The following is a 25,952-nucleotide window of genomic DNA, read 5'->3' as shown; positions in this document are numbered from 1 at the left end:
GTTTTATTGCCTATGGACCAATATTTCTACAAATTCCTGTGATTGGATTAAAAATGAAAAATTCTATGTCAGGTGAAACCGTAGATAAAGTTTAATTTTAACGAAAGTGATCTTGCAATCAAGCACCAACCAAGCTTGCATCAACTAACAACATGATGACGGGACTTGCGCTACTTTCATTGCTTGGCCACGAGTTTGATAATCATGAGGTTTTTACATTTTAATGAGCAGTTTTTAACATGACTATGGCCATCTTGTGTTGAAAGCAGTGAATTTAGTGATTCCTAATATAGGTAATCTTTCTGGTTGGGTTCGGCTGTGGTTTGTTAGACACGTACCAGATGCGCTGCAATTTAGTTACGCTGCGATATAGTTGTTGGTGAAACGCAGCACAATTTAATGTACTCGTTTCCAAGACTGTGTAGTAAGATACATGTGTAAGTAATAAACACATTGTTTTAGTATTGTTGCACGAAGAAAAAGACATGAGTTCATGTAAGAGATAGTTAACACGTTGGCTGCGGCCCATCAAATGGCAGGCATAGCCCCAGTGCGGCGCAGCCCCCCGCAAGGTCCAACAAACCCTATTGCCGGGTAATTGGCTTTCAAATTTCGCTCTGACGAATAACAAATAACGTGCGGCGATTTCCTGCTATACGACGAGAGTCAACGTAGTTCACTAAAACACCCACAGATAGCACCACTGCTTGCAATGTAGCCGGTTCCATTGTAGTGCCAATTGGAGGGAGAAAGACGGGACAACAAGTTGATTTTTAATCTTGCCAGACAAGGATTTTACGGGTAAATTTACTACTAACCTTCACCACAACAAAAAGCAAGTCACACCCTACACGCAAAGGTGGAAGTCCGCCTTCGACCGACGATAGAACAAAAAGGTAGTTATACAAAAGGCATTGCAAAGTGTTCCCGATCAGGTATGGACGCACCCTATCCGGTCGGGAACGGCCGCATACAACGTGTTAAGGGCTGCTTTATTGTTATACTAGCTGCTCCTGCTGCTGTACCCGTGCTTCTCAACGGCAAGATGTACTATACCGCCTACCCCAAACACTTGTTAAATGTAGTTAGGATTTTAAACAAAAAGCCACCAAATTTATACAAAAAAGTATGACATACGGTACATCGTAATTGTCCTACTGCTTACATACAAAATATATCAATAACATAGTTTTCATAAATAACGGTTATAGAATCCTTCTTTATTTCCATAATCTATGACAAAAGTTAAAGGAAAAATAAACCTACCCCATAATTGTGTAATAGTAGTTTACGCAACGATTGCGTTAACACTTTTTACGCGAGTTGCGTACACTACTTTACCTACGACAGTGTTTTAATTTCTAAAAATCTCTACTCTTTCTTTCTAAGAGGGGTTATGTTTTCGTTTTTAACCTCTCATTGCCACTGACAGATGCAATTAAACATTGTACCAAACACTAATCGCACTACTAAACAATTAAATTGGCCTGAACAGCTGATAAGTTTAAGATCGAATCATTACAATTATACTTCTTCTCTATCAATACTTGAACCTCATTGGTCCGTTACCCTTGTTGTTGGAGCTCGTGCGTTTCCTGGTGAAGCCTGGGGGTAGGTGGTTATACTGGCTCTTAACCGGTTTTGTAGGGGTGGGGGTACACCGAAAATTAGTCTGCGCTCTCACCCTGTCCGAGCAACATCGCGGATACACTCTTTTTCAAAAACATTCTGGATGTCAGTTTGATTAAATCTTAATAGGCTACTTATTTTGTTTATTTTTAAGTATAGGCCTACTGTGGTGTGGAGATAAAATATTTTTAGGCATGTTTTAAGCTATAGTTTCGTAAAATAGTAATGCATTATTTGTGCTTGTTTTTGCCCAAGAAAAATCTCCGGCTCATTAAAGAGTAATTTTTGGAGTATTAAAAATAGCCAACTCTAACTTTTAATATAGGCCAGAAAATTTTATAAAATATGCTACTCTCCGTTCACAACAATTTCATATTCCTCTGACTGAGGTAAAAAATTAGATATTTATTGAAAAATACTCATTTTTGTTATGGAACCCTTAATTAGCCTACATTAATGTTTTACATAATTGTTTTACCAGACATTTGGAAAAACACTAACAGTCACTAAATAAAAAAACCTGATGCATACATTTTATTTTAAAGTAAATTAGGAGGAAGAAGACAATATATAGTTAGGTCTATATAGTGTTTGTTTAACACGTTCGCTGCTACGGACGTTCCGGAACGTCGCCGTTCATCGATGTTTAACGTTACCATGGATCAGCCAGCTCGTCACGAGCCTCCTATATTTATTTGCAGCTCGTGGGGATGTACTTTTCTGACAATAAAAAATATAGTTTCCCAAAATCACCACCAGGGTCGTTTAGAACAGGGCTTGTCCCACCTCTTTCCTGATAGATAGCGACACTACTTTACTGACTGCAACCTAATTAGCCTACATTAATGTTTTACATAATTGTTTTACCAGACATTTGGAAAAACACTAACAGTCACTAAATAAAAAAAACTGATGCATACATTTTATTTTAAAGTAAATTAGGAGGAAGAAGACAATATATAGTTAGGCCTATATAGTGTTTGTTTAACACGTTCGCTGCTACGGACGTTCCGGAACGTCAAACGGGCCACGGCACCAGGAGCTAGGAACATCCCGGAACGTCGCCGTTCATCGATGTTTAACGTTACCATGGATCAGCCAGCTCGTCATGAGCGTCCTATATTTCTTTGCAGCTAGTGGGGATGTACTTTTCTGACAATAAAAATAAAAATATAGTTTCCCAAAATCACCACCAGGGTCGTTTAGAACAGGGCTTGTCCCACCTCTTTCCTGCTAGATAGCGACACTACTTTACTGACTGCAACCTGGGTAGTGCTGCTATCTATCAGAATCACTTAGTACTATGTCCAAAGCCAGTTTTATTGCAGAACATTGCCATCCAGTACAACTACTGTTGTTTTTACTGTAATTCAGTGTATCGGCAGCAATGTTTACGCAGCGGCGAGCGTTAGTTCAGCTCCTGGCGCCGTCCCGGCATCTAGCGGTCAGTAGCGAACGTGTTAAAAATGATTACTAAACCTTATAAAAACAAAGATATAAACAGTGAAACGATGTAGCTATGACAACCATAGGCGAAAACAAACAAGCAGAAAAACGAACACTGGTCAAAATATAGTTCTTAAAATGACCATTTTTATTGGTTGTCATAAAGCCCAGAATCTGCTGAATGCATTGTTATCGAGATCGTTTGATAGTACAGGATTATATCGAACGAAAGCCAGCAAAATTGCCGTAATTATGACAATTGACACTTGGAAAAATGTCGCCGTAATTGCGGCGATCGCAACACTTTGAGAGTTAAAAAGGTAGATAAAACCGGGCGCACATGAAAAGAGCCCAAAAACTCAGGCAGACGCTTGAAAAGCGCCCGGACCTCCAAGGTCCCACCCAGGACAGTGCAAAAAGAGCCCGGTCTCTTTATACAAGAAAGAACAAATAACACAGCTGAAATACATGAAATTATTTACAATATTAAAAGATACACTGTTAAAAGATACATTAATAAAATATATATTATTCAAAGATATTTACATTACTAAAAGATATAGTCTGTTTACCTAATCTAACCTAACCTAACCTAACTTAACCTAACCTAACCTATCCTAACCCAACCAAACACAGCACTATTTACTAAAACACTACAATATATACACACAATTATTTATAGTCAGCGTCCTCCTCCTCGGGTACCTGTGGAGACCCGGGCTCTTTCCATGCTTAAGATTAGTGAACCTATTTGGGGATTAAAATTTCGGGCTCTTTTCATGTGCTCCGATAAAACCAGTAGCGGCTGGTGTTCATAGGTGGTTGGAGGACTCTCCATATTTTTATATGCAAGCAAAAGCCTATCATCATTCACATTTGTCAAAGAATTGGAAAATATTTAAGGCTTAAATTTGTAATACAAACACACACAGGCCTAGCGTACGACATATATATTTATTTAAACTTGTTTCCAAGGCTGCTATTGTATTTAACTTAGTAACAGTGTCTGCAAATGGGTCTGTCCTCAAAATAACATTAACTGAATAATGATAATTCCATTAAATATCTAAGGTAATAAGGAATGGGAAGCCAAATAAGTAAAACAGCGTACAAAAACAAATTTGCATTTAATCTTATACCGTTAACCTAAAAACCTATTGTACTTCAATAATATTAATCAACCAGAAATTCAGGGCCTACCTTTAACTAAACTAGGTGGGGAAAAAGTATACAGTTAGTATTTTACTTGAATACATGCACGGACAGTACTCCTACATCACTATTCATTAATCACTAAACATCACCAAACAAAAATAACATTTTAAGGTTAGCTCAGTTGTTTTCTAGTTTTAGAAATTAGATGGTTTGAGTTATGACAAATAGGTGCGCCAACATCAGTTCTACCCATCTTAACGGTAGCTTGTCATACAGAATATCCAGATTGTGGTGGCTGGCCTGATTTTAGAGTGTGTGCGCAACCATTGACTTTATACAATGGCGCAACTTTCTGACTCAGCCCCAAAGCTCCCATACTAAAGAATTGGAATGATGTCATGGCAACCCTTAGCGCTGTTCAGTTGTTCTGCTAAAAGACTACATGTATTGAGATTGGGACGGTCTGGCCGCCGTCCTTACTAAGCAAGCGACAATCAAAAATAAATCTTTACTGAATTGAATTATCCATTTATTTGATATATTTATGTTGTAATTGTTTAAAGTACTCGTTGCAGTAATTTTAATTAAATTTAACTAAATAATATTAAAATGTAATTTATTCATGTATTGTTGGGAGGGCGGCGTCTGAGGGTCCTTATGAACTAGCCACCATTGCATGAAACTAAAACAATAAGCAATAAAATATTTTTTTTGTGTCGTACCTATAAAAAGCAAAACACGCTAAAGAAATGTGTCAATGAGTGCTCAAAGGCAATAAATTGTGCAAGTGGGAATTTACCAGTCTCAGGGGACCGGCACCGGTTCTTGGGGATGGCGGGCGAAAGAACACGGTATAGGTTATGTAACGCAATAACTCCGGTCCTTTCCACAAGGTTACGCCACACTGACTGATTCATTTCAGCGAGACCTGGCCGGGCACAGGTGACCGAGATTCAGGCCTGGCTGGCTGGGCAAACATCCCGCGGCCGGTCCTCGACGACCGGTGTTAATAAGCTTAAGTCTTTTCACGTTTTATACTGCTGTTTTATTTAATAAGTATTTTGTTTAACTTAAACTGAAGAAACACTTACAAACTATTTTTTTTTTTGTTCTTAGGTAAATCCCCTTTCTTCCCGGGTTTAGAAGATCAAGCAGCACTCCTGGAAGATCCAACCTCACATCTAGTAGATGGTCAGGTGATGGCTGCTCCTCCGCCACCTCTCAGCTCTCCTTCACGCTCATCCCCTCACAGCCAGGGATCTGAGACTGGAGAGAGGTTCTCTAGGAAAGTGTTTGTTGGAGGACTCCCACCTGACATAGATGAAGGTAATTTTTCCAATTTACATAGGCCTAGTATTATTACAGTACATTACAGTCCAATTCTAGAAATACTTATTTTCCTGAGTGCCCAGCTTTGGAAATTAAAATTTCTCAGGGGAAATGGCTAAAAACTACAATTAAAAGATACAGTATTATTTTTAGTAAATCTCCCCTTTCATTTATCATATGTATAGAAACCACAATAACAGCATTACAATTGCATTATACAGGTCTTGACCTGAGTGTTCAACATTTTTTGGGGCGGTACACCAACCCAAATTTGACTCATGTACACAATAAAAAAATTCCAAATCAAACACTGACTCAAAGACAAATTTTCTTGATAATTAAAAAGTTCATTTGGCAAAAAGGTTCCAAATTTGGGTAAATTTTGAGTAAGAATAGATAGATTTAGATAAACCTAAAGTATCAGAAACATTTTTTAAATGGATTGGAACTGAAATATTACCTATAAATTTCTAAAAAACAAGCTTACAAAATTTTTTGTAATGCTAGAAAGTAGAAAATGCTATCAAAACTGTTCAAAACTAAAAGGTAAAATCAATTTTTTATTTGTTGCATGTTTTTTAGATTTTTTTTTTTAGATTTGAATTTTTTTTACTTAGAAAACTTTTTTTACTTTTTTTCTTACTTTAGCTTTTTTTTTAGATTTGAATAATGTAAAAAACATGGTTAAAAAACAAAAAAAATCACATCCTCATTTTAATTGCGGGTGCTGCAAATAATTTTGCACACACAAAGAAGTAAAAGGGAAAAAATCATAAGTGTTGTGAATCATCATGGACATCACTCGTGTACCATATTTAGTTTTTTTTTTTTGTTAATTAAAAAAATTCATACAGAATTTAATATAAATTAGTTACTTAAGACAGTTGAGCAAACTACAGGAAAAAACCAGATCTTTGTCAGAACAAGCAAATTTAAAAATCATGTTAAGTTTTGCTGGGATGAGTCTAGGGCATTCCAAGCGTTTTGATTGGTTAATAGTTTTGGCGGGAGCATCCCCTCCTCTCAGCCCCATGTGCAGTAGGAAATTTCTTCATTCTTAGTTCAAAGCTCACAAGTCTCATCTGTCTTCACATCACCCTCAAATCAGAGGGTTGACGTTATCATGGGCAAAATTCCCTAAAAACAATTTTATTAGCTTTTCTATTAAATTAAATTTAAAGCGATGTGTGCTCTGGTTTTTGTTTTATATATTAAATTTTGAAAGGTACTTCTCTCTCCAAATATAATAGATTTCCAAATTATTTTTTTGAAACAATTGTACTTTTGATGTGTTTATGAAAAAATATGGTATTAAAATGGTTTTAATTGTTTGTTTAATAAATTCAACTTTCTAAGACACAAAATTAAATACTTCGTGGTACACTCGCCACTCATAAACATTCTGAAAATTCAGAAATCATAGCACAGGCAGTTAGGAAAAAGCAAGAGCCTGCATAAGACAGAATGGGGACATTTTGAAAATAAACTGAAATAAACCATCTTAACAATTCGCAGAAGGTTTATTTTCAGCTTTTTCCTAACTGCCTGTACTGATTTGGATTTTGTTAAAAAGTTCCTCTTAACTATTTATTGGAGAATGCAATGTTAGTGTTAAAGTCAACAAATAATTTAGGATTCAAATTATGATGCATTATTTTCCTTTCAGATGAAATCACAGCTAGTTTTCGCAGATTTGGTCCTTTGGTCGTAGATTGGCCTCACAAAGCAGAGAGCAAGTCCTACTTTCCTCCAAAAGGCTATGCCTTCCTTCTTTTTCAGGTGAGTTTTATTTAGGCACTTAAGCATAAGTCACATTTACCAATTGCATCAATAATTATTTTTTAATATATACTTAAAATCTGACCTGATGCTAAAAGTCACATCATTCTATTTATTTATTGAAAGTATTTTAACTACTTTATTAGAACATTTTTTCACATAATTTGATTATTAAGTTTTATGTAATTTATTGTAGCCTTTTAATAGGCTATTCATAAAATGTCCAGTGTGGACATACTTATCATCGTCTAAGAACTGACTAACATACTCACAAATTGGAATAGCAATGTGGGAATGTTGTTCCCATTCCACTACACCACCACTGATTATAGTGAAGATGAAAGATTTTCATAAATGCCTTGTTTTCAAAACTGCTACTTATCAGTGGCGGCCCCCCAGATATGAGGGTTCACATTCTTTTTGGTTAAGATAGAAAAATTAATCCAAACAAATTAATAGGAACCTCAAAGTTTGATTTTTTGTAAACAAAATTTATTATTTTATAGGGTGTCTAGTAGTCGGGTAAAAGGGGAAAGTCGGAAATTAGTATTAAATTTCAAATCGGTCTTGAAAAGTCAGGATTTAGTCTTTATTTTGGTATGAAAGTCAGGAATTTTCATGATTTTGCCGCGATCATCGCAGACGACGCTGATGACATTTCCGTGGGCGTGGAGTCAATGATGATGTCTACACGGCCGCGGGAAACGATGCCGCGATCCCGAACTGCCACGATGACGTCCGAGGCAGTTAATGATGATGTCTACTTGGTCGTGGAAGATTTTCATCATCCAAAAAATCCAAATTGGCTAGTTAGAATTTTTTATTGCTAAATTTTTTTCTTTACTTGAAAAACACCTTATTACATATTAATACTTTATGACATAAAGACAGGGTTTGGTGTAGAATTCCAAAATTTGGTTTAATTACAAAAATTGGCATTAGTATCAAGAATTGAGAATCGCTACATTTTGGTATCAATACATCACTAATTGTTGAAAAATAGAGTCATGAAAAATTTGGCATTAGTCTTAAAAAGTCTGGAATTAGTCTTAAATTTTTAAATGGTAATAAACTAGACACCATAAATTTTAACTTTTTATGTGGCGAAAAATAACGTATTACCATTACCAAAAAGGTGTTGGAGCTCTCAATAGACAAATTCAAGCTCTTGACTTCGTCTGTGAGAAGACCTGAGTTATATGCTACAAACCAGCAATTCATTTAGGATCCTAGGTACACAGTACACACACATTTAGGGTTTGGATCAGTCTGTTCCTTTCTTTTACCCTATGCCAGCTATTTTCCATAATGTTTAAGGGTGAAGTTCTTACATGGAATTCGTAAACTAGCCGATTACAAGGTCCTTCAAGTATGTTCACTGAATCCGTAATTCCTTTTTTTTGATTTCCAAATAGCCTAAAATGTCTTAAGACTTATATTTTTTCAAAAATTTTCGGGGGAGGACACCCGGCCCCACTCCACAGTGAGGGGTATTCCAGGCAGCCCGGCTTAGCCCCCCCACATTTTGGGGCCTAGATCCGCCTATGCTACTTATACAAGTGATTCCTAACAATAAAAGCTTATAGGGCTAATGAAGGAGAGAAACATGTAATTGTATTACAATCAAAGTTAGGTAGATATTTTTGTAGAATCCTTATATATAATACGTGAAGGCGATTTCTACGAAACACTACTCCTCCGTTAATAATGGACGGATTTTTACAAATGACGTGTCAAAATAAAGAATTTTTTGTGTAGACGCCCCCTTTCACCAATTCCTGTAATAAAAATCCTCGGGCTTTGCCCCACAGGCCATCAAAGTTGGAGTTTCTCCCATAAGATTAACATGGGGGAATCTAACAATTTAATTGGAAACTTTGTCCCCACTAATTTGAGAGAACGGCTGGGTGTAGAAACTTGGTAGGGGTCTCCAAAGAAAGATCTTGGTCTGTAGATGAGTTATCAAAAGAAAAACTAATCAAAATCCCTTAGGACTCTGCCCCAGAAGCCTTTAAAGATCCCTCCACAGAGTTGTTTACATTTTGGCCATGTGAATAATACTTTTTATTGAAACAGCTGTTCATTTTTAAATTGTATTTCAAACAACACACATTTATTGGGAGTTACTGAATTCTACCAAATAAGTATTTGCAATGTTATTTTCTGATTTTAAAACTGATTTTCTTCTTTATCATGTCATGTTTTGCAATATAACGTTCCATTACGAAATCAGTGGAAAATCCTTTTATCACAGCAATTCTTAAATTATTTCTTATTGAACTATTCTTATATCTATTGTACGGGTTGGTGTCTGCCTTTTTCACCACTTTTGCCTACATTTTATCATATTATTCTACACACATCAAATATTCATGTAGAAATATCTGCTCTTATCGTGTCTAATAAAATCCAAACAGAAACTTTGTCTAAAATGGTACCCATCTTGACAAATTATTTGCACCTGCCTATATTACGGACTTTGGCGCACTGGTTTGGTAACATTATTGAAAATAACACGACAATTTGGCTGTAAAAGATGGTACAAAGAGAAAATACTATTTAAGCAGCTACTGTCATGACAGAAAGGTCATAATCCTTTTAAACTAGATCACATAATCCTTTATGAGATACGTTGATTAACAATATGTAAACGTCAATATATACGTAACAGCCAATTTACGGTATTGTTGCTTTTTGGAAATGTCCCATTGCTATGTCATTTGCATTATTTGTTGCCTATGAAGCCACACGACCATATAAACGAGGAGGCCCCTAACAGTACAAGAATAAAAGCCAACTTCACTTCAAGTATTCTACTACACCTAACATTCCGTAGAGAGATTATATTGACAACTTTATGTTATTGATAAGGCTGAGACATCTAACTGACATCCCCCATGTCAAGGAATTCCAGCTTTAACAGTAACCCCAAAATCAATAATTTCTCAAAACTATGCTAGAGGGTTCATTCATTGGCACAACTGACGCGACGTGACGAAGGAAAAAATAAACTTGCGCTGTAACGGATATAATACCTCCCTTTGTAGTTAGAATATGTCTTCCCAAAAAAATATTTTCTTTTAAAATAAAATCATATTACACTGATGAAATCACCAAAGTGTTTAACTACAAAAGATCCATCAATACGATTTTAATACTATTTAAACGTTCTTCCAAAGGAATGTATACCATATAACACACTAATAATAACTCCGATGACGTACGGTATGGGGAATATTTTATTCATTGAATGATCAACCAAATTTGGCAACTAACGCAATTAATCATTATTGTTTTTACACTTATTACTCTTTAAACAATGCTAAATGCTCAAAATATGTATATTTCGCCCAATTTATCCCAGTTAGATGAATTAACGTAAGCCTTGAAAGTAACCGTCGATTTCGACGGGTTTCCCCTAGTAATAATAATAATAGGCTAATCTTTCATTGTCATTCATCAACATAAATTTACAATAGACAACATCAGGAGTCGGGACACAAATATGACATCATGCTTAAATCTACCATCTCATGAAGCACATAAAACATTTTGTTGCATAAAATAAACATAATGTTTAAAATTAAAATTTTAAAATGGAATGCTCTTACGTAAATTTATAAAAACTAAAGTAGGCCTAAATAATATAGGGTATTAAGTTGGGGGATTTAGTTAGAAACAAATATTCAACTTGCTCCACTCATTGCTGAAGCTCACATTGAAGAATTGTGCTGTATAACAGATGACTTTGTACTTACCAAACCAACATATAATGTTCATCTGATGTGTTCAGGATGAAAGCTCAGTTCAGCAGCTTATTGACGCCTGTATCCAAGATGAAGACAAGCTGTACTTGTGTGTCTCTTCACCAACCATCAAGGACAAGCCTGTACAGATCCGACCATGGCGACTCTCAGATGCAGACTTTGTGCTAGACGCATCCATGCCTCTTGACCCACGGAAAACTGTCTTTGTCGGAGGAGTTCCTCGTCCACTTAAAGCTGGTATGTAGGATCAGGAAGGAACGTATGTGACATGTCAATACAGATCCTGCATTATAAAAATACCCCTGCCGAAGCAAACCTGCAGACTAAGCGAATTTCCATTAGCCTGATAGGATTTACACTAAAATGCCTCCTTAAAAATATCATATTTATTCCCTATTTAAATAGAATTAGTTTAACGAGTACTTAAGTTTGCTGCAACAGGGAGGGTAAAAAGGTGGTTTTTTTATGTTAATAGTTTAGTAAGAAATTAATGTATTTTCCAAATTCAATCAAAATATGTTCATAAACAAGCAAACTACAACAGTTGACTTATCTATATCTATAAAAGAGGAACCATGTATGTGTGTATATACGTTATGGACTCCGAAATCGTTTGACAGATTGTATTGAAACTTTCAGGCAATATTAAGCCTCTTTCAAGGATGGTTCGAGTGAAGTTTGGTGCAGATCCGTCAAAAGGGCTCTGCCCCAGAGGGTTTTAAGTGGGCCAATGTCAGACTTTTTGATCTACAATGTTTACAAATAAATTTAAAAGCAGATGTTTACTTTCACCAACTGTTTTGTAGGTTTGAATAATCACAACATTCTGTATTAGCATTAGTCATGATTTGAAATAGTCCACAGTGTTTCTACAGAGTGCAGCACAGAAAACTATTTTACTTTTGAATAAGTCCAAATGTATTAAACCCCAATCGCAGCACACCTGTGCACTTGAAGTTAAAAGGATTACCAACAGGGTGCATCACTATTTTTTTATTATTTATGACAACAGCTAATTTGCAACCAAAAGGTGAGCGAGCGTAGCGAACGAACATCAACCTGGAGGCGAGTTAGCGTAGTGAACGAGCTAACCTAAAGGTGAGTGAGCGTAGCGAACAAACTTCAACCAGGACGTGATTGAGCCATGCGAATACTTATGAAGTCAAACGGGGCACAGCCCGCGGGTACAGCTAGTTCTCCATAAAAATAACATGGGAATTTTAAATTTACAGTTTTTTTTTAATTTTCTCCGTAACCATTAGGCGCACAATAACGCTTCAACATACTAAATTATTTGTTTCTTTTATGCTCTACAAAATGGTTAGGAAAGAAATTGTAAAATTTTGTGTTTTTAGGTTAAAAAATGGGAAAACCTATTTTTACCCCATAAAACCCCCCATAAACCCCCGTTCCCATAGTCCGATCATGCTGGTTCGCGAACTCGTTCGAATAAATGTAGGTTTACACGTTTGTACTAAATTTCATCAAAATCGGATCATTTTTGCTCGAGTTATCGTGCTAACGGACTATATATATATTTATATATATATATATATATATGAATTTGAATGGATGGTGTTTTTGGCCTACCCCAAAACAAAAAAATTAATCGGTCCCGGGTCCAGGTCTTACCATTAGTACTACGGTAATAGCTTATTCCCTATATGGAAAATTTGCTAAAATGTATTCATATAATGAAATATACAGGGTGATCAACTCAAGGAGGCCACCATTGGGATATCGGAAACGGTAAGAATTAGAGAAAACTTAAAATGGGGGACATTCCTTTATTTTTTGTGGCAGTTTAAAATATGATTTCATTTTTTCGAAATTCAGCCGCCATTTTCCAAAATGGCGGCCAACTTTGAAATTTCTTATGGAACACCCTATATTTTATCATGTTTTCTGATAAAACAGGCAATTTAAAAACTTTTTTATTCTTGACATTTTTTTGATAAATCCACTCGTTTAGGAGTTACAGCCTATGGAAAAATGACTTCCGGTGTACATTTAAATCATGTAGCTCCTAAACAAGTACAGTAGGTTTATAGCGAAAATGCGAAAAGTAAATAAGTCAAATAAGTCTTAAAATTGCATCCACATTCCAAAAAGGCCATAAAATTTGTTAAAACTATTAATTCTATTATTTCAAAAATGGCAGCCATTTTCCAAAATGGCGGCAAAATTGAAAAGTGGAAAACTGTGTGTTTTATGGTCTCACACCGTAAAAAAGTTTTTAAATTGCCTGTTCTATCAGAAAACATGATAAAATATAGGGTGTTCCATAAGAAATTTCAAAGGTGGCCGCCATTTTGGAAAATGGCGGCTGATTTTCAAAAAAATGAAATCATATTTTAAACTGCCACAAAAAATAAAGGAATGTCCCCCATTTAAAGTTTTCTCTAATACTTACCGTTTCCGATATCCCAATGGTGGCCTGCTTGAGTTGATCACCCTGTATACAATAATATAAGTAAGATATTACAGTTAAGTAAGAAGATAAATGGATTTCAATCATATGGTCAAATCTTCATAAATTTTTCTGGGAGGGTTTATTCATTGTTTACTCTCTAAGACATATTTGCGAGATAGATAATTTGTTGTAGACATGCAGGCTATGCTTTGATATTAGAGCCCACTGTGAATTAAAGCGGATCTGTAGCTTGGATTCTCAAAAAAGGTAGTTTATTATTAGTATTATAGTTATGATTATTATTACAGTTTTCAAATAAATAAATGTTGTTTTTTACCTCGTGTAAAATAGGAAGAGCAAGGGTTGAAAAGTTCCAACTTTCTTAACTGGATCTAAAAAATCTTTAGAGCTCATGCCAGCAATAACTATGAAGGCCTTTTCATGCTGTTAGGCCCCTATTAGCCGTGAGCAACATGTGACGCAGCTAGTGGAGGGGAACGCGCCACGGGCTCCCGACGACGCAGACTCCCGACGACACAGACTTCCGAACTGTGACGTCACAGCCGACCACCCCTCTCTCTATCTGAGTGGAGTGGGAGAGAGTCGTTGTGGCAACTCCCCCCCGGTCCCGGTCCAGCCGAAGGCTTACCCTCAAACGTAATTCTCTGTAGCAACCCCCCCCCCCCCCCCCCCCGTCCAGCCGACGGCTTAACCTCCACACGTAATTCCCTGCGGCAACGTCCCCGGTCCAGCCGATGGCACGTAATTACCACTGTATTAGCAATATATTTTTAATCAGTCTTGACACATACCATGCCTTACACATATATTTCCGCTTAAAAAGATTAGAATAAATTATTAGAATTATTAAAATAGTCGCCCGAAATCTTAGAGTTGTTCATTGCCAAAACTCGATTATATTGGCCATGTGATATTCAATTTGAATATGTCTTATTCCATAGGAAGCTAGCTCACACAAAAACGACGTTATTCAAATCCGTAAAATACTGTACCCATTTAATCAGTGGTCGTTTCCAAATTGTGATTTAAATGTCAACTTAAGACTTTCTCTGTATTATTTGATCAGTAATCATCATTTGCATTTTCCCCTTTTGTACTGTGTTTAAGTCGTGGCTTGATTTTAACATGCTATGATTGTTATTGAATTTGGAAGATAGATAATGTTAAACGCGACAACGGCCCATCGCATGCACTATTGGGTATTAGAAGGTAACACAGTTTTTGTGCGATTTTGAACTAATTCCTTCACAGATTTTCCATAATAACTTCTTACCATGCTCACGTATTGGTGCAAATTGCACAACATTCTGTTCACTACCCTGTGGTCTCGAGTCATTAAAAACCATTGTAGGCCTAAATAAGCTCGCTAGTATAATTTATTACAGTATTGTATTTGTAAAAGCTGAACCATAAGTTATAAAATTGGAGATGTCCGTTAATATATCAAACAAACAAATTAATATGCCCCCGCTACAGCAGACCTGCAGACTAAGCGAATTTCTATTTGCCTGATGTGATTTTCAATTAAATCTATTAAAATATAATTAGGTTTAACGAATATCTAGGTTTTGCTGCCTACAGGGAGGGTTATAAAGTGTGTTTTTAATAAAATTTGATATAATAAAATGATCCGATCATGTTGGTTTGCTAACTCGTTCGAATAAACGTAGGATGTTTAGACGATTGTATGTATAGATGTTTTGTATGAATTTGGAGGCTACTTAAAATAAATTCGAACTGCTTAACATGTGTTAGATTAACTTAACATAACTTGCACGTCACATTGTTTTTTAAATATGTATATTAAGGTTGTATATTTAGTTACTGTGTTTTGCTAAACTTGGCTAAACCTATGCTTAAATTAAACTAAAGAATATCATCAATCACTAAGTTGTACGTCGTTGATTTTTGTGTTCTAAAATCTGCTAATTCTAAAATGAGCTATTGATTAGATCGGACGTACCTGAAGCACGATGCAGAATCAACAATAATTCATTATAATTGTTTTAGGACTTATCTGAAATCAATGATACGTAATTCATTTTTATTTCAGTTATTTTATTTGTCTTTGTCTTAAAATACTCTAAGGGAATTGCCAAGGGCTATTATGTGCAAAGGAGGGGGTTTCACACAGTTTTAAAAATCAATATGCTGTAATCTCTAATGCAATGATTTATTTGCGATTTATTGAATTTTTTTCAACACCGTGTTTCAACATAATAGATTTAGCAAAATATTACAACAACAGGATATGGTTAAACTATATTATTATTCATTACAGTACATAAAATTTAGTAACAAAATAATCGAGATGAAAAAACAAAATTAAATACGATAATGAATGTTAATATTTTGTATAGATAACTTACTTTTTGGTATTGGGTATAGTAGTTGTTTTAGTTGAGCGCAGTCAAGCGAAATTAATTAGGGTCGGCCAGGCGGACCACCCCACAATAGCCGAGGTAGGTAGGTAGCCTTTTCCTTGTTCAGATATGCCCTGTCCACGACAGTGACTTCGATGCATCCCGTTACCCACACCACGCCGTTCTACTTCCCGATCACTCTCCTTTAAACATTTCAACAACTAAACCTTTAAGTGGCTTTAGGGTAATGTGGGTTGTGCTTATATTGAAAAAACTATCTGATTCGTTCTAAAGTAGGAGGGGGGCTAAAATAAGTACTGTATGCGTCACTCAAATTCCAAAACATTTCGGTTCCCCGAATAGGTGTTTGACCCGAGAGCATCGGATTGAATAAGAAGGGATTGAATTATTGGAAACCCCATAATGGAAGTTACCAATTAATTTGAGTATTATTGATAAAATATTGTAAAATAATATAATGTTTTCTATTTAGTAATTATATATCTGGGTAGTCATGTATGGTCATTCGGAGAATAATAAAAATACACCCCGTAATAGTTCAGGTTTATTTTCAAGCAATATTAAAATTGAGGTTAAAATAATTGAAGCATCAGAAAAAAATACTAGTCCACTAAAATTAGTTATGGGAAAATCTTAGTATCGAATCAAAATATAAACAATGCAGCTTCTTGCTGTGAAACCCTGCCATATACTACTGATTTCTTGTTGCTAAATAGACACATAGACATTTCATTGAATATTTGCAGAACAAATCTTTTCTTTATTAAGCTGATTTTAAATACAGGGTGTTCATTTTAAAACTTTCCATATCTTTTGTATCCAAAGGTACGGTAAGGCTTTTGACACTTAATCGTTCTCATTTCCCCCTAATTTGGACATTCCGAATCTAATAAAATTATTTTTAATTTTGAAAAATGCCCCCAAAAGGGCCTAATTTGGGGGGTAGGGCTGCTTTTTGAGAAATTTTCAAATGTAAACACGGGTTTGGTGATACATAAATTTAAAGGTCTATATACCCTGATCATTTTGGTGCAAAAAAATTTAATTATCTTTAACCGTATTTACAGGGTGGGTCAAAACGTTTTAAAAACAGGACTTTGAAGATAAGTACCGTATTACCTTAACAACTGAACGGAATAGCGCCAATTCTTTTTCCTAGCTTATTCTTGAGCTACTCTTTAAAATCATTTGTATTAAGGGCATTTTCCGTGTTATTTTCCCATTTAAACAAATCTCAAATTTGAAGAATAACAGAAAGCTGAACACTCAAAATTTTTAAATAGCCAAGGTATAACAATTTCATACCACGTGGAAGGTCCTTTTCAAACAAACATTTTACGTATTTCAGTTTTCTTTATATCTCTTACAGTTTAAAAATTACAGTAAAAAACATTATTTCCTATGGTAAAATTATAACTAGTTTCCTAATAAAACACGTTGCACTTTTGAATCTACGATGTAGTAGTTCTAAGGGAGGTTATGTTTTAGCTTATAAACTAAACACTCACTCATTGCCAAATACAGTATATAATCAGCTGGTTGGTGTCCGGTAAAACTCATGACAGTACAGTGTTCGTAATGAAACCCCATTTGATTAAGCTGACGGCAAAGAGCTGTTTTCTGGACTAAATCTCTGCGTGGGAAGTTCGTCAAAACAGTGTAGTGTGACCTAATAGTATATTATGTTATTAGTCCTGAAAATAGGTGTTTACCGGACGAGTGTGTGGTCGTTCCCGTGCGACACGAAGTCTTATGGGATTACCATACGAGTCCGGTAAACACATTTTGGACGAGTGACTTAAGATATTTTTCACCATGCCACTCTAAGCTAACTTAACAATAAAAAATCCTTATATATATATCCACCGACTAAAGGACTAACAATCACTACTCATAACCTCTAAGAGAGGTTATGTTTTTGTTCATAACCACTCATTGCCTAATGTAATCATCCAGCTGGTTGTTGTCCGGTAAAAACTCATTACAATACATTAGTACGTAATGAAACCACATTTGACTAAAGCTGGCGGCAAACAGCTGTTTTCTGGACTAGGCCGAAATCCTTGCGTGGGAAGTTCGTTAAATAGTATATTACGTTACTAGTCCTGAAAATAAGTGTTTACCGGACGAGTGTGGTTGTTCCCGTGCGAGACGAAGTCGAGTACGGGATTACCATACGAGTCCGGTACACACATTTTGGACGAGTTACGTACGATAGTTTACGCCATACTACTTAATCCGTACAGATCCTTATATATTTCCACCAACTAAAGGACTAATAATCACTAGTCATAACCTCTGAGAGAGGTTATGTTTTTGTTTATAACCACTAATTAATTGCCACGAAAATACAGTGTAATCAGCTGATTGGTGTCCGGTAAAACTCATTGCAGAACAGTATTACGCAATGAAACCCCATTTGAATAAGCTGGCGGCAAACAGCTGTTTTCTGGACTAAATCCTTGCTTGGAAAGTTCATCAAATTAATGTAGTGTGGCGTAAACATTGTATTGTGGCGTAATAATAATTTATAAACATATATACTCTTGAATAATACAGCATTGGTCTGTTTTACCTACCATTATACTATAGAATCCCATGTCCTACAGTAAATAACACAGTATTATAATTAATAAACCCACCAATTAGTTTAAACCATCGATCTCTAAGTAATAGAGATCGATGGTTTAAACAAACGAAACAATTATTCTGAATAAAAAAAATATTGGTTTAAATCAGCTGTGTGACGTTGTATATCCCAATGTGCTGTTGAAACTTCTACAGGTTTACATTAAAAGTCAGAGTAAATTCAGCACATTGTCTTCTTATTGCTTTCATGAATACAATATACAATAATTACATTCAAAAGCAAACATTCACTTTAATCAGTTTAGTGATTTATGTGGATGTCATACTAACTCACAAACCTCAACACTTTCCTAATAATGTCCAAATTGCGTTAAAATTATGTTCAAATCTGATTAAAATATATTGCTAATTTAGTGGGAATGAACAATATCAAAAAAATATGTCTATGCCATGCTTTACAAATCTGATTTAAAACAATTATATCGTTAATTTAGTGGAAATCAACAACATCAAAATCGCGGACGAAAACTCACATTTCCCCACTTTACCCGGAGAGAGGGATAGACGGCCGTGACGTCATAGTGTTGTAGGGGTTTTCGTGTGGAGGACAAGCCATCGGCCGGATCGGGGGCGTTGCCGCAACGACTCTCTCCCACTCCACTCAGATAGAGAAGGGGTGGTCGGCCGTGACGTCACATTTCGGAAGTCTGTGTCGTCGGGAGTCTGCGTCGTCGGGAGCCCCTGGTATCGCACCTAGTGGAGCCGCCGGTGGCCCACAGCGTTTCGGAACCTGGACACTAGTCGCGCGACACATTCGTAGCTCGCTCAAACAGCGGAATTCACCACAACACTCTAGTGTCAAACATGACTTTGAGCAGTTCGGAGCTCCTTCTTCTTGTTCTCCTGTTAAAAAAAAAGAGTGCGATTTCTTATACTGCATCCACAATTACCACGTCACTTTTGGCACTAGACATTGTTTTTTCCAAACTAAAGACAACTAAAAACGCTCATGAATGACACAAAAAGGAAAGAATACTCTGTTAAAAAGGTCAATGGGAAACAAAGTGAATAGAAGTAACTAATGAATAGACCAACAATATGGCGATGCACGTATCAATCGACTCAAACCACGATGTAGACTGTGTGGCATGCTCCGTTTTCACGTTTTTAACGCATGCGCGAGCAGTCAGTGGCGTCGCATGTTTCCCACGGCTAATAGGCTCCATATACTGCAATGCCCCCCGACTGCCTGGACACTAAAACGGTCGCGACACATGTTACCGGGCAAAATCACTCCCGGCAACACCTCGGGCAGCTTTTTCGGCGGCGCCACCGGTCTCCCCGCGACTAATAGGCACCATTTGACTCCATGCCCCTCTACACGTCCGACACCGGCGGCTCCACTAGCTGCGCCACATGTTGCTCACGGCTAATAGGGGCCTTAGAGGTGAATTTGTCCAGCACAACAAACTGTAAGACATAATTGATAATAAATAACCATGGTACAATAGACCCTCTCTTAACTGACCTCGTATTAACCGATAATCCGATTATCCGCCTTCCATCGTAAAATATTGCCGTTGGTTTTAACCGACCTTGCTTTGAGAGCTGCTTTCTAGGAATATCGGCATTTCCGCTCCCACGCTGGGCGATGAGAACTGAACCATACGCTTATCTCCACAGGATGTGACTAAGAATAAATTATTTTGTATTAATCACAAAAAATATAGCATTGTCAGTGATCGTTTGTAGCGTGAGGACATCCTGATCTGATTTGTTATCTGTGTGGCAAATTTATAAAATCGTAAATTGCGTTACGATTTTGAGAACTGATTATCTTATCGCTAGAGTAAACAAACAACGCAACTTGTAGAGTTGGCAGGGAAGGGGGGTTAACAACTCCAAGGTCAAGATAGTTTTTGTGCCTCGAGCCTCCAGTGAGAGGCTATAAATGAACATCCTGTCTTGTAACAAAATGGTTGCTTGTATCTTTAATTTCGAAAAAAGGTTCTGTATTGCATTACGATGGATTTGGAAAGCATATTTTGCGAATTTTCAATAATTTATTATTAGTGGTAGAACATTATGGCAATGGTAGATGTGTAAACATATACCTTAAATTTAGAGAAGCAAATGTTATCAAACTGTGTCCTTCCCCATTGCAAACAGAAAGCTAATGAGCATAACTGCAATAAACATTTTATACTTATATGCCAACCCCGTACGAAGGACGGGTACTCTGCTAGTGATTATATAATTCCAAATTATATATGGAATTATGGAATTATGTTATGATTTTAGGGATCGCCTGTTTTAACCGAACTTTTGAGCTATCCGCCCTAGGTCCGGTCCCATTAGGGTCGGTTAAGAGGGGGTCTACTGTACACTTAAATCACTATTTTGTCATTACAAAACAGTTATCTTGATTCAACTTTTTGATGTTTAAACTTTAAATGTTTATACTCATTTTGAACAGGTAGTTGTTGTTCAAGCTTTGTTACTGTTTAAGAAAGAAGAACTAATGATATGGCTGACTCAACATGATGTATTTAAAAGTAAATTAGTTAAATAAAAAATAAATGTGAAAAAGACTGTTATAAGGCTTATGTAGCTTAGTGTAAAAATGTTCAAATATTAAAAAAATATACATTTTTGCCAAACTAGAAAGTAGTACTTTTTTAACAGAGGAAGAGAATTAAGGAATGAACTATCAAGTTCCAATTTACAGTAGACCCCCTAATAACCGAACTCGCACTAACCAATCATCGGATTATCTGCCCTCGCTCGTAAAATATTACAGTTTCTTTGAACCGACCTTGTTTTAAAAGTAGTTTGGTTTAACCGCCACTTTCTAGGAATTTAGGAATTTCTTCTCACTTGTTCGGCGATGGGAACAATACGCTAAACTCTAAAGGATATCACTGTATAAATAAACATCCTGTCTCGTAACAAAATTGTAGCTTATATCTTTATTTCGACAATAAGTTCTGAACTGTATTACGATAGATTTAGAAAACATCAGTTAATATGACTATTATTTATTCCACTGAAAGTATATGACTTTATATTTGACTGTGTTTTGGATTTATAAGTGACTTTCTATCGACAATACATAAAAAAGGAGATAAGTGTAGTTTGTTTTATAATAAGAATAAGAAACTTTATTACCCTTTAAACATTTTACGCCACACTACACTGTTTTAACAAACTTCCCACGCTAGGATTTAGTCCAGAAAACAGCTTTTTGCCGCCAGCTTAATCAAATGGGGTTTCACTACATACTACCATTGACTATTGGATTAATAGTCAAAGGTACTACTGTATTGTAATGAGTTTTTGCCGAACACCAACTAGCATATTATATTTGACAATAAGTGGTTATACAGAAAAACATGACCTCTCTTAGAGTGGTTATGAGTAGTGATTGTTAGTCCTTTAGTCGGTGGGAATATAAAAGGATTCGTATAGATTTGTTATTGTTAGCTTAGAGTAGTATGGCGTAAAATGTACGTCACTCGTCCAAGACTCGTATGGTAATCCTGTACTCGACTTGGTCCCGCTTCCTCTCGCACAGGAACGACCACACTCGTCCGGTAAACACCTATTTTCAGGACTAATATATTACAGTGCAATTAGGTTTGTAATTTGTTATATAATAAATTGCTACATAGTTTTAAAATGTAATTAAATATTTCAGAGAAAAAATAACAAAGATAATTTAATTACAAAAGTTAAAACAAGCAGGCGAAGTTTAAAATCTACTGCATTAATAATGCACATGACTTCAGAATAATGATTAAATTATTCCAAATAAATATTACTTCATTTTTTTTTTGTTTTAAGGGATAGATGATTTAACTGCAGACCTTTTGAGTTATCCGACCTAGGTCCGGTCCCGTAAGGGTCATTAAAGACGAGGTCTACTGTTGTAGTAGGGTTGATAAAAATCAAGTTGTGGGATTTCCAATTAGGCCAACACAGTAAAACATGAAACTGTATACTGCTGGCATCCAGCTCTACGAAGGAGATTCAAAAAATGCAATAATTATTCTGTCATAAATATAAATTTATTCAGTGAACAGTGACTAGTCTTTCTTAATTTCTGAAGATAGGCCTAATAGCAAATTTTTTGTGAAGATAAAACTTATACTTGGCATGTAAAATACTATCCATATACTAATAATTCACCTTTCTAGTTCTAGTAGTTGTGTGAGAATATTATCCTTGACCTGATCCTTGATGACCTTGATCCTTCACCTGATGTATTTGAAAATGAAAATTAAATGCAGACATGGGCTAGAAATGAAAAATGTTCAGCCCCCTACAGTAGGCATCAACATTCAACCCAAGTATAGCTTGTTATAAAAAACACCAGTTCTCAATAATTTAAATTTTGTGAAATAATAGTGGGTTTGGACTGTATATTCTATTTTAAATAACACCATCTTAACAATTTTCTCACTACACATTTGACATGATAATCTTATTAATAATAATAATTAATAATAATAATAATAAAATTATAATGAAAAGTTATTGTTATTAATATTGTTTAATCAGTGGGTCGCGAAAGAAAATCCAAGATGTAGGTGGGTCGCCATACTGAAAAGTTTGGGAACCGCTGCTCTAGAAAATCCTTCTAAGTTTAGACTTTCTTTAAAAAAATTGCTAGAGACTAAATCTTTTTTTCATTGGCAGAATATTTGAAGGACTGCATGAATTACCTCAGCTCATTCTAGCTCAATTGGTTTCCTATAAAAATATTATATTTCTGGAAGATTCAGTTGTTTTTTAGTAAAAACAAATGTAGTCTGAGATTTATGTACTGGTACTGACAATGTGTCCTGTTATTATAATGTACTAACATATAATTTAATAAATAAATTTCCCCAATTAAATGTTTAATTTTCTTTAATTTTTACTTTACAGTTGAGTTAGCAATGATCATGGACCGCCTGTATGGAGGAGTGTGTTATGCGGGCATCGACACTGATCCTGAGCTGAAGTACCCCAAGGGTGCCGGCCGTGTGGCCTTCAGCAACCAACAGAGCTACATCGCAGCTATCAGTGCTCGCTTCGTCCAACTGCAACATGGCGACATTGACAAGAGGGTAAGGTCCAAATATGAGTTCTGAGTAAGACAGGGTGTCTAGTAGTCGGGAAAAACGGGAACGGGAAAGTCAGGACTTTGTATTGAATTTCTAAATGGTTCGCAAACCAGCTTGATCGGACTATAGGAACGGGCGTTTAAACCAGTTTTTTCCATTGCTGGCCCTAAAAACATAAAATTTTGCAATTACTTTCTAAACCATTTTGTAGAGCTTAAAAAAATAAATAATTTAGTATATTGAAGCGTTGTTGTATGCCCAATGGTTACTCAGTAAATTCAAAAAAAGTTTATTAAATTTAAAATTCTGTTCTTATGGAGAATAAATAAACTGTTGTTGAAAAACACACCTCATGACCTTCCCTGAAGCAGTAAACATTAGTGGTCAAAGTGAATAATAAGTTCCAAACAATATTCTACATTTAGTTTGTTAAAAGTAAGCTATACAATGACTAGCGATTAATGCATTTAAGACAGTATAAAACACAATTAATTAGTAAACAAAAAAGTACTAAATAGAAGGCTCCTTGTAGTGTGTTAAAAGTAGGCTAAACAATTATGGTGTCTATAATATTAAGAAATAGAAGTGAATTAATGACACTGCAGGCGGCATGTTTCTGATAGCGCTGATAAAAATGTTGGTCTACTGAATATGTCGATTTAGAAAGTCTGCAAATCTACATGGATGATGCTTTCCATTGCCCTATTAACTAATATATTTTTGTAATTTCTACTTTTTTACCACAAATATTTAATAAAATCACACTTTTATAATTATTAGCAAATCTACACGAATAAGCTTTCCAATAACCCTTTAATAGACAAAATTGGTCCAGTAGAAGTCTAGATTTAGTTGTACAAATTTTAACAAAAATATCTAACTCAGTATTTTCCCACTACATTAGACTCCCTCTTATTCGGACTCCTCGGGACCGAGGCCAGTCCGAATAACGGTTTTTCCGGTTAAACCGACGTCCCCAAAAACTCGTTAAAACAGACCATTTAAATGCATAGTGTATACAGTATTAGGCTTAAATTTAGTAGAGCATTGTATTTAGACACGTGATCACTGGTCTCAAATCTTTCCCACGAGAACAGTCGTTTCACAGGGTGTCTGGCGACCGGGAAAACCGGGAAAAGCAGGAATTATAAGGGAATATTATGACGCCAGGAACTATGCGGGAATTACGGAAATTCTGTAATTATAGCAGTAATGTGCGGGAATTTTACTGGGGTGGATTTTTTAAATTTTAAATATTCAACAATTAATGAGTCACAGAAAACGTGTAAAATTTTTCTCCAACCGGAAATATTTATTTGCGTGAAAAGCAAAATCAGCATGTTACGAAGACGACAGGCTACGAACGCCATTTACTCAAAGCCGTTCACCATAGTGATGTGACGAGTCGAGTACTTGACTCGTTAAGTATCGAGTCCAATGAAGTATTGAGTCGACTCGATACCAAATCGGCGATACTCGAGTACTATTACTCGTGAACTACAGCTTACTAGATCTGCCGCTACGAGTCCATAGCGCTTAGGTTGGGTGCATTACTCGTCTACTCGAGTCGAGACTTGATGTTGTTCCAGATTTTGTCACTACGAGTTGACAGCGCTTGTGTGCTTGACAGTTCATAATAATACACTGTCACAGAAAATATACTACTATAACCCAGAATGCCAACCGCATGGTAAAAATCATTAAGTGTTTTGAGAGAGCTTTGCCTGTCAATTCGTAGGCAACGCTGGTGGCGCTGCCTACGAATTGACAGGCAAAGGTGATTAAATTGAGACAAGTTCCTCAAGGAGGGTTGCAAATAAGAAATTTTATCAGGCCTACCGACACCGTAGCATTTACTCTTCATTCGGGTTTGTCACTTAGACATCAATCTGACAGGCTCTTGATAAAATTTCAATTGCCGGCCTAATTCCTTGGAAATAAAAAGAATCGAATTAATATTTTCTTTTGAGTTATTTTGCCTGTTTATTTAGAAGATAACCTTGCTACCATTACTTTGAATTATTATTTGTTGTATTACACTTGTGTGGTGTGGTATGTTATGTAGGTGGAAGTGAAGCCATATGTCCTGGATGACCAGATGTGTGACGAGTGTCAGGGGCAACGCTGTGGTGGCAAGTTCGCTCCGTTCTTCTGTGCAAATGTCACTTGTCTCCAGGTAAACTTCTGTACAGCACAAACCTATTTCCCCTTTGAGGACACCCTTTAAATGTGGCTTTGTTATAGTTGGAACAAAAGTATTATTACTTGTCTCTGTGTGAAATAGTGCTAGTGCTTGATGAACAACTAAATTTTAAAACTTAATAGAGTTCCA

General features: G+C 36.0%; 1 protein-coding gene across 2 annotated transcripts in view; it reads left to right on the top strand.

Annotated features, from left to right (window-relative positions):
• LOC128983094 (translational regulator orb2) overlaps positions 1 to 25,952 on the top strand; it is a 734,652-nt gene that overhangs the window by 704,701 nt on the left and 3,999 nt on the right. For both annotated transcript variants that reach the window (XM_054402252.1, XM_054402253.1), the window contains 5 exons: positions 5,347 to 5,556; positions 7,226 to 7,338; positions 11,132 to 11,342; positions 23,442 to 23,623; positions 25,686 to 25,796. In XM_054402252.1, the coding sequence (XP_054258227.1) occupies positions 5,347 to 5,556; positions 7,226 to 7,338; positions 11,132 to 11,342; positions 23,442 to 23,623; positions 25,686 to 25,796 (827 nt within the window). The remainder of the gene's footprint in view (positions 1 to 5,346; positions 5,557 to 7,225; positions 7,339 to 11,131; positions 11,343 to 23,441; positions 23,624 to 25,685; positions 25,797 to 25,952) is intronic.

The sequence above is a fragment of the Macrosteles quadrilineatus genome, unplaced genomic scaffold (genome assembly GCF_028750875.1).
Source record: "Macrosteles quadrilineatus isolate MER2022 unplaced genomic scaffold, UCM_ALF_1.0 Scaffold_1__1_contigs__length_201487025, whole genome shotgun sequence".
Lineage (NCBI taxonomy): Eukaryota > Metazoa > Arthropoda > Insecta > Hemiptera > Cicadellidae > Macrosteles > Macrosteles quadrilineatus.
This window is presented reverse-complemented; position numbering and strand designations above follow the sequence as displayed.